Source organism: Sinocyclocheilus rhinocerous, unplaced genomic scaffold (genome assembly GCF_001515625.1).
Source record: "Sinocyclocheilus rhinocerous isolate Xijiao unplaced genomic scaffold, SAMN03320098_v1.1 scaffold431, whole genome shotgun sequence".
In the NCBI taxonomy this organism is placed as follows: Eukaryota; Metazoa; Chordata; class Actinopteri; order Cypriniformes; family Cyprinidae; genus Sinocyclocheilus; species Sinocyclocheilus rhinocerous.
Genome location: NW_015624541.1, coordinates 860,384 through 870,428, shown reverse-complemented (window position 1 = coordinate 870,428; position 10,045 = coordinate 860,384). Strand labels below are relative to the sequence as shown.

The 10,045-nt window shown below is 39.1% G+C and overlaps 2 protein-coding genes across 4 annotated transcripts in view; one reads left to right on the top strand and one right to left on the bottom strand.

Annotated features, from left to right (window-relative positions):
- The window catches only part of LOC107741397 (leucine-rich repeat transmembrane protein FLRT1-like), a 20,175-nt gene extending 15,320 nt beyond the window's left edge, over positions 1-4,855 (top strand). For all 3 annotated transcript variants that reach the window (XM_016554109.1, XM_016554119.1, XM_016554129.1), the window contains one exon: positions 1,409-4,855. In XM_016554109.1, coding sequence (XP_016409595.1) covers positions 1,539-3,686 — 2,148 coding nt within the window. In that variant the 5' untranslated portion in view covers positions 1,409-1,538 and the 3' untranslated portion in view covers positions 3,687-4,855. The remainder of the gene's footprint in view (positions 1-1,408) is intronic.
- Positions 1-10,045, bottom strand: part of LOC107741414 (O-acetyl-ADP-ribose deacetylase MACROD1-like) — a 58,772-nt gene that overhangs the window by 39,045 nt on the left and 9,682 nt on the right. The window lies entirely within an intron of this gene.

Here is a 10,045-nt window from a genome sequence, read left to right as displayed (position 1 = left end):
GCTTAAGATATGTTTTTTTCTTTCTACATGTTATGGTTTTTCCATTGTTTTAGTTTTAGTTTTAGTATAACATTATAATACCATTCATATTTTTACTTTTTTTTATCATTTAAAGAAGAAACCAATCCGATGTATAGTTGGCATTTGAGGCTTAATACTATAGAAAAGCACTAACGTTTTTTCAGTTAAAGTGTTTTCAGCTTGTTTATTTTCATATAAACATACGGCATGCAGTTGCATCAAACAATGGTATAAACATCATTAAATGTAAATTGTGATAATCGTAATTAATAATCGCAATTACAATTTCAAGGGAATAATCGACAATTATGATTTTTGTCATAATCGTGCAGCCCTAGTTCTTAATGGTATTTCCAAGACTAATCGCTCTTTGGCAATTTTAATAAAACTGAATGAATAAATGCAAGATATTTAGTGGTAATAACTCACTGGCCCAAAACATTTTAGACCTTACGGGACAGTCTAGATATTAAATTATTATTAAAAAAAATTAATTAAAAAAATGAATTTCTAGCTAAATTGCAAATATCCTTTGCCTTCCTTCCTCTGTTTAACATTGATAAGAGTCACAGACAAACCTTACAGACAATACATACACAGGAAATTCACAATCCCCGTCCATCTAGTCAATGATTGGTTAAACACAGAGTGAAATCTCTGTTGGGTATTCTATGTAGTCTCTCTGAATAATTCATGCTATTTTGAAAACAATAACAACCAGCATCTAGCTATTATGCATGTCAATTTGTTGTAAACGTCTGTGGTTTTCATCTACGTAAATCTCAATTGCAAATCAGGCCGAAAACGAGAACTCTGACACTTTCGTGAACTTTCAAAAACTTGAGCTAAAATTAAACTAGTAATTTATTCAAACACAGTTCCCTGTAACATTTGAATTGTAATATGACTTAAGGTCAATCCAGGAATAAACCTGTAATTGTTTTTCCAGGAACTCAAATGTCAATAACATTTTAATATAAGTTTAGAACGACCACCTCACACCTACAATTTTCAGTGTATAATGTAGCAATGTAATCATTACATTCAACTCTTTCCACACTATTTATTTATATAGCTCAACCGCAATCCATTTGCCATTCTCTTCCAGTCCTTTTTTATTCTAATGTTATGTCTAATGCTCCCTATCTTTCAGTTGTTCTGTAAGGTTATCTAGAAAGCCGTTCAGCTTTACTGATTTTCTCTGATCTTGCTTACTAACCCTTTTACCCCCTTGCAATGTTTTTCACATTTAAGCAGAAGTCCTGTAAAAGTCAGACAGCGTACTATATAACAGATATTTGGATAATTGCACTGAACTCTAAACCAAATGTAACCTCTGTATTTTGAAAAATTCTTAGAAAAAAAATATTTTCTATATTTCCCACAGGGCTTGTGAATGGAAGTAAAGAAGGGCAAGAAAAACCTGCGTTTTCAATACTACACTGGCCAAGAATATTGGCTTGAGACATTGGGTTAAATTACCTCTGCAGAGAGAGTGGGGTACATAGCCTGGAATTATGGCCACAGAGAGCCTAGTTGAACTCCGTGATTGGTTGTTCCTACTTCTCCTATGCCTGACATTATTGGTTGAAGTCCTCGAGTTTGCTGCAGCAACAGCTGCCGCTGCTGAGGCAGCTCTCGGTGAGGCGGAGCTTCAGGGAGATGTGCCATGCCCCTCAGCTTGCAGGTGCGATGATGGCTTCATTTACTGCAATGACCGTGGCTTGAGTATCATCCCACCATTACCATTAACGGCAGCTGTGCTGTATCTGCAAAACAACCGAATAGACAATGCTGGGCTACCAACATCTTTAGAGCGACGACTGACTGTGAGAGTAGTTTACCTTTATGATAATGAACTTGACGATTTTCCAACACATCTGCCTCCGTCACTACGAGAACTTCACCTACAGGACAACAATATACGAACTTTATCCCGTTCCGCTCTTGCACGGCTACCCCTGCTGGAGAAGCTTCACATGGATGACAATTCCGTTTCAACCGTAAGCATAGAAGACAAAGCATTCGCCAACAATCCAAGGCTGCGTCTTCTTTTTTTGTCACGCAACCACCTCTCAAGTATACCATCAGGACTGCCTGCATCACTTGAGGAACTCCGCCTAGACGACAATCGGATTTCAACTATTCCAACACACGCATTTCGAGGTCTCTCCTCTCTAAGACGTCTCTTCCTTGATGGAAATCTGCTGGCAAATCAACGTATTGCAGATGATACATTCTCACGGCTGTCTAACCTCACAGAGCTCTCTCTGGTTCGTAACTCGCTCCAGGCACCACCATTAAACCTTCCAAGTATGCATCTCCTTCGGCTTTATCTACAGGACAATGCCATAGCCCACATGCCACGAAGCTCCCTGGATGGCATGCGAAGGCTACAGAAACTGGACCTATCAGGTAACAACTTGACGACTCTTCCGAGAGGTTTATTCAAGGACCTGGACAGCCTTTCACAATTACTTGTCCGAGGAAATCCCTGGTACTGTGGCTGTAACCTCCGCTGGCTTCATGACTGGTTGCATGAGCGAGGTTCATCTGTGACTGTGAGAGGTTTAACTTGCCATGGACCAGAAAGACTAAGAGGCATGGCACTAAGGGACCTTACAAGTCAACTGGAAGACTGCGAGGTCAGCGCAGATACTGCGGGAGGAATGGTTGGAAACGATGGAGCAAAGAAGGAGAAAGATTATTTTCCCACACAAGCACCAGCTACAACAACCCCTCCACTTCCGCAGGGTTCACTCTTTACCCTCAGATCCAGACGACCAGGACACAAGTATTCAGATATTAGCCAGGACAGTCTTGGAGGTGGAAATGGGGTTACAGATAAATCATTACTAATCAGTGTAAAACCTCTCACACCAGAGACAGTCCACATTGCCTGGCAGGCTGCACAGCCAGTCCCCTCCTTCAGACTTTCCTGGTTACGACTAGGCAACAGTCCCGCAATGGGGTCAATCACAGAAACACTTGTGCCAGGGGATCGCCGTGAGTATTTACTTACGCAACTACAGCCCCAGTCAAGTTACATCATCTGCTTGGTGCCCCTCTCTGGAAACGATGGTAAAAGAACCTCTTTTACAGCAACTGGGGGTTTAAACATAAACACAAACTCAGAGCATGAGCACCCTGCTTGTGCCAAAACAGAGACTGATCCCCTAGAGCAGTCCATTTCAGACCAGGACAGTGATCAAGGAACTGACCAACTGTCAGCCCTACCACTTGCTGGAATTATTGGAGGTGCAACAGCACTGGTGTCTTTGTTCTTAATTTTTGCCATCTTCTGCTGGTACGGACACCGTGCGGGGTACCTTGCGCCAGGTGACCATTCTATATACGACAGAGATGTTGTTGGATCACGAGGTGCCATCAAACATTTTGATGACTATGTTGAGTCAGGAACCATAAAAGACACGTCCATCTTAGAAATCAGAGCTCACGGCTTTCAAATGACACCAATGTCTGCCCAACAGCCTTTGCAGCCCAAGGCAAAAGTTGAGGATATGACATACATTCATACTATCTTTCCCTCTAATAATGCAACTCTATATAGGAGCACCCTGAACCACACAGGAAATCCAGGCTATGGAACAAATCGAGGGTACAGAGAAGGGGGAATACCAGACATAGATTATTCATACACGTGATAGCCTTTTTATAGCCCCCTGCCTATTCTGTTCCTGTTATCAGATAAAGCAGTTGGTTAAGGGTTCTTTTCCCTAAGTTCTAAAGTAGGGGTGTGCCGATTCTAAGGGGACCATTTTTTCCCCATCTATCATACACAAAAAGTTATTACTGGACAGAAGACTTCAAGTAGATTTTTAAAAAATCTAAATATTTATACTTAAAATAGCATAGTTTTCACACCATTGGAGTCCTGTTTTAACATGAAGACGTTTAAAACAAAAATCAGAATTCTGCAAAGTGAAATGGGTAATTTAGTGATGTTACTCCATGTACAAGAATGAATATGATTTACTATTCAAAATCAGGTGTTAAAAAAGCTATATGGACTGTACTGCAGAAGACACTCTACATAAATTATGCAAAACAATAACATGGTTACGTAAAAATGTTCAGAAAGGAACACCTCGTGATACGTGAATGGAGCAGGTTTTCATTCGGCACACCCCTATTCCAAAGTACCCTTTGTGCCTCCTTTAGTCTGTTTTCAAAACATTGTTCTTAATGGGCAAAAACCCTCTGGAACATGCTTAAAATACCAATAATAGTCAGAAGGTGCCAGGGATACCACTCTTTGTGTTGATGTCATCCAATATTCAGATGATAATTGAAGCTGTTTTTGCATCTTAGTACCAATGATTATCAGTGTCATAAAACTAGCTCATTTTAAGGGTTAGCATGATGATGATGAGTTCTGGGACCAGGTTCATATAGATTTAAATTTACTACCTGGACTTTACTGTGTATATATGCACTGGGGAAAACTGATGCCTTTCCATTCTGGGGGATACTGACGACGACAACAAGAAAAAGAAATCTTTTTGGGGTGTGTTATTCAAATTCTAATTCTCAGTTCTCTCCCTCATTTTATGGGATTTTCCTTTATTCTCTCTATTTCTTTTGCACGCAGCACGGGGACTTTGTTCCCAACCAAGAGAGCTGACAGTGGTGATAATGGTTTTGACAATGAAAGATCTCAAATTGCTACTGGGTTTCTTTTCTTTTAATGGGAGTGGGAAAAGTGGGGTAGAAAGAGACAAAAGGAAAGAGATGAAGGCGCAGAAAAAGGTTTCATGTTCACAAAGAAAATTTGTCTAAAAAAATAAGACACTGAAAAAGTGGATATCTTATGTCTGGAAAAAAAAAATCACATTTTCCATTCCCCACATGGAGGTTTCAAGAACAGTCAAACACAATATATGAAGCTCAGTAGTTTTACCTGCTCAACAACAGACATGTATTTCAATTATGACAAAAGGAATGACTTCAAAAAATCTGAGGTCATTTTAACTAAATAGAAAGACAATCATGACAGGGGGCAACACTAATTGATGAATGAACTCAAACTGACACGCTGACATAGATAATGCAGTCAATTTAGCATGTAAAATAGCAAACTAAAGGGCAACTAAAGGACATACCAGAAAACATCATGGACACTAAATCTAGTAGATGAATAGAAAAAATTCAGACAACATTAACATGTCATCTCTTTACAATCTTTGTGTGTGAAACAGTGTGTATCTACAACCCAGAGGTGCAGGAAAAACAGAAATCAGGGATTTATAAAATATGTAACACTGTGAACCTCTGCATCTTGTGTGTGGGCTAAGAAGGAAGAGAGAGAACTAAGGTCTTTAACTGATTAAAGACAATCCACTTTTTTCCACAGTCTGACTTTGTGTGACTTAAATGCAGCATTAGCCGAGAGTAGCAAGTTAGGAACACTAAATGGATATCCGTACCGGATCTGCAATTTTCCAGCCTTTTCTGATGCATTTTAAAAGTGAACTATTCAAAAAGTAGTCCATGTAAATCACGTCTTTCTCTCCTTATAGATATGGATATACATCATGATGAATAGTAAATAAAGCTTGTTATCTTTTTCATTCATATATGTATCATTAAAAGTTGTGATGAAATACATTGTCAATGTGTATGAAGTTAATGAGAAGCTATAGAAATATATCATCTATATTCCAAGAAAACATTTTCCCTGTACTTTAAAATAATAACAAATTCACACATCATGTATGAGACAAAATCCCCTTGTCTGGGCCTTGTGAAGCTAAACAGTTTAGATAAAATCTCCATGGTGGCATTGATAGGCATATATGGCGAAACACTCGTCTGCTGGAAGAGTGAATAAGGAAAAGAGTATCCAATTTCACAGTGTCTATTTAAGAGCAAACATGCCTCCAATCTGGAGAGCGTGGTAATGCCTGTGTAAGCAATGTAGAGATCAATATAATAAGAGGGGGGAAGCACGGTATACAGTATCCAAGAAAGAATGGCCTTTAAACACAAGCTCTTCAATAGCTTAATGTGTACATAAAAGCAGCACGTGCTGTGTCCTCAGCACAGTTTCTCAGACAGCATACAGTTCAATTAGTTATTTGCACCTGTTCCCCAACCCATTTCTCAAATGAATATAATTCTAGATAATTGGAAAACAGCACCTTCTTTCATAGCGATTTACAATTCACAGCAACATCAAATTATTGAGTCTTATTATGCATGAGGACAGCTGAAGACAGTTGCAGACACTGACATATGGATGAATCCACAGTAACAGCATCTATAATGATCCACAAAAGGCAAAGAGTATCTGAAAGTAGCTTTTGCCACTAAAATTACCAGTTAAAAAGGCCAACTTCACTATACCCAACAATTAACTTGAGAGTTTGACAAGTCCCAATTACTGGTAAATCAAATCCTGAGAAGGTACACCTGAGTCTTCACAGCGCCTCTCACATTGTCTCTAGCGAAACCAAACTGAGAATTACAATTACACTAGGCAATTGCACCTATCCAAACAGCAGCAGCAACTCTCAGAAGTTGTCCCTGATGAACCACATGCCTCTTTCCCCTGCATTTACCACATTGGGTCAATTAGACTAATTAGACTAAGAGGAGACCGACAATTTCACATTCCTTCATTGGAGCTAAAGTGGCGATTGATTGTGAGAGAATGGTATAGGTGGGAGGCTTTTAACAAGGCCTGAAATAATTGCTATGAGGCTGCCATTCTGCAAACATGCTCAGATCTTTTTTTTTATTTATTTTAAATCCTAAATAATTAATATCATTAAAGGTTCAGTAACTGAAAGCTGATTCCAAAGCCTTGGGCATCAAACAGAATTCAACCACGGCACTACATTTGGGAATTTCTGGACGTTCCAAAATATATGAACAGTTCATATTCTCATTCAATTTATATTCATTGTTCGCATACGTTTAAACCTTTTTTCTTCTTTCAAAGTGCCGCAGTATTCAACAAAACAAACTAAATTGGCTAAAACGCTATATAAAAGAAAAGCCATTTCACTGAAATGAAATTTTCTAAGTGACGCAGACAGAATGAATTTATTAGGGTTGTGTGTGTGACAACCATTTCCCTCCAACAAGCTTGGTTTCCAATTAGCAACAATGTGGCATATGCTGAGAGATGTGAGATTTCTCAGTGTGAACTCATTTTAAATTCGCCTACACTGGTGAGAGGGGTCTGAACCACCAGCTAAGGATGCTGAGCTTCATTTGCAACAGATAACAGATTTAATGGCTTATGCTCTTTGACAAATAAGCTGCATTTTCAGTCCTATTTAGAGATGTCTACACATTTTACATACGCCTGTGTGGCGCTATCCACACTCCCTGCTATAGCTGTGTGAATATCACAAGCTTTCTGTGAAAGGAAGACATATCAGTGTGAATTATGCATACTGTCTTACCCGGCAGTGAAGGCTAAAACTGCACAGGCAGAAATGCAGCATTACTCCCTTCATTCTCATCCATGCCTCTCTCCTCTGTCTGTGGGGCTATTTTTCTGGCTGAGGGTAAAGATAGAGTTCTGCGCTACACGTCTTGGGGCTTTCTAGATTATTCCGCAGTCAGTCAAAAGTCGAAAAAAAAAACTAGTAACCTTAAGTCCATCCACAGTGCCCTCCACTTTCTTTTGCTGCTTTTTATAATACAGAAATTCAATCAAATCCATCCAATTTCATTTTTTCTATTTTTAAGAAATTTAATAAAAACTCTTAGCTCCATTTTAATCTATACTGCATGGCGTCACTCTTATCTGGGATCGTTTCTGTATCTGTGTCTGCAATATCGCTTATCTGTAACTCTGAACACCGACACTCGTTTTGAATTCCCAGCAGAATATGAATAAACATGGAGGGCGAATGCAATTTCTCCCATGAGCAAACATTGTGAGGCAACACTCCAAATAATCTTCATTAAACAACACTGTTTATTCTGTTTCGAGGTTATGATCCTACATCATAACCTTCCCCTAATAATAATAATAATATTTTTTTTATTTTATTCTTTTTGTACTTTTCAGTTGTAAAACCGACAAAGGGCATGTGGTTTTTCTCACAAGCCCAATCACAATACACTATTCACAATGTAATGCAACTTAATAAACCAATACAGGACAGTATATCCTCTCCCACTAACTAGATGGATGGGTGGATTGACAGAGCGATGGATGGCTAGTGGCGTAAAAAGGATGTTTATCCCTCCCTCAACCCCTGCTCTCGGAAGGACAGTTTCTAAGTGCTTGTGGATTTTATGTTTATGGTGTTTTATAGGGCAGATCCAGGAGCCAAGAGCTGTAAAATGCTGTGAGAGGGAGGAGAGAGAGGACAGGGGGTGGAGGCAATGTTATTGTAAATCCAATCTTTATTGAGAACAACAGACAAACAGTCCTCCCCACTCCAGCCCACCTCTCCATCACTCTCCCTATTCTCAAAGTTTGTACGTTTTTGCTCAGTTCAACGGTTGTTCAATTCTGACCTTCATAAGAGTCTAGTAAACACACGGGCAAACTATGGCCCTCGACGTGGTTTAATCCAGGTCAATAATCCTGAAATTTTGTCATTCGATAGCTCTGTTATCGCTCAGTAGCACCTAACGAGCCTCCACAAGCATTTAACAAAGGATCCAAACCAAAATACTCAATCAGATCTTTAAACCTGCACAACTTGCCCAATATTTTACTCAGTTCACCCAAATATGGCAACCATGAGCGTGTTCTCTCAGTCTACTGTGAAGGGTGCCACCAAACATCTAACTGCATGTTGGAGATGATTGATCTCCAGTGCTATATTCTGTTCAAAGGAAAGCTGTTGCTTGGTGCTACTTACATCTCAGTGATACCTTTTAATAAAACACAGACCTGTTTCCCAACTCTGGTTGTGGTATACATCCAACACTGCACATTTTGGATGTCTCCCTAATCAAACACACCTGCATTTAAGACATCCACTCTTTAGTAGAGTCTCGAAGACCTGAAATGGGAATGTCAGATAAGGCATCCAAAATGTACAGTCAATGGGGGATTCAGGACCAGGGTTATGAAACACTACATTACGTGACACTTGTTGGATCCAGGCAACCGCTCAGCACCTAACTTAAAATTATGTTTTTCATGACAGTTTTCTATAATATGCACACGTGAGCATGACACTTTTCTCTTGATAATGATTCCTCTGTGTACTACTGAAACACACAATAACCTGGGAATACTACCTAATACTATACTGTTTCTAAGAGTCTAAAGCTCTTAGTTTACCATTTTGTAAATATGAATCATAAACTCTCCAGGAAAGTAGAGGGAAGTCAAATAAACCTTGTATAATGCCTGGTGAAAATTGTCTACCTTTGCAGAGAACAGCCTTTGCAGCCCAAGGCAAAAGTTGAGGATATGACATACATTCATACTATCTTTCCCTCTAATAATGCAACTCTATATAGGAGCACCCTGAACCACACAGGAAATCCAGGCTATGGAACAAATCGAGGGTACAGAGAAGGAGGAATACCAGACATAGATTACTCATACACGTGATAGTCTTTTTTATAACCCCCTTCCTATTCTGTTCCTGTTATCAGGTAAAGCAGTTGGGTAAGGGTTCTTTTCCCTAGGTTCTAAAGTAGGGGTGTGCCGATTCTAAGGGGACCATTTTTTCCCCATCTATCATACACAAAAAGTTATTACTGGACAGAAGACTTCAAGTAGATTTTTAAAAAATCTAAATATTTATACTTAAAATAGCATAGTTTTCACACCATTGGAGTCCTGTTTTAACATGAAGACGTTTAAAACAAAAATCAGAATTCTGCAAAGTGAAATGGGTAATTTAGTGATGTTACTCCATGTACAAGAATGAATATGATTTACTATTCAAAATCAGGTGTTAAAAAAGCTATATGGACTGTACTGCAGAAGACACTCTACATAAATTATGCAAAACAATAACATGGTTACGTAAAAATGTTCAGAAAGGAACACCTCGTGATACGTGAATGGAGCAGG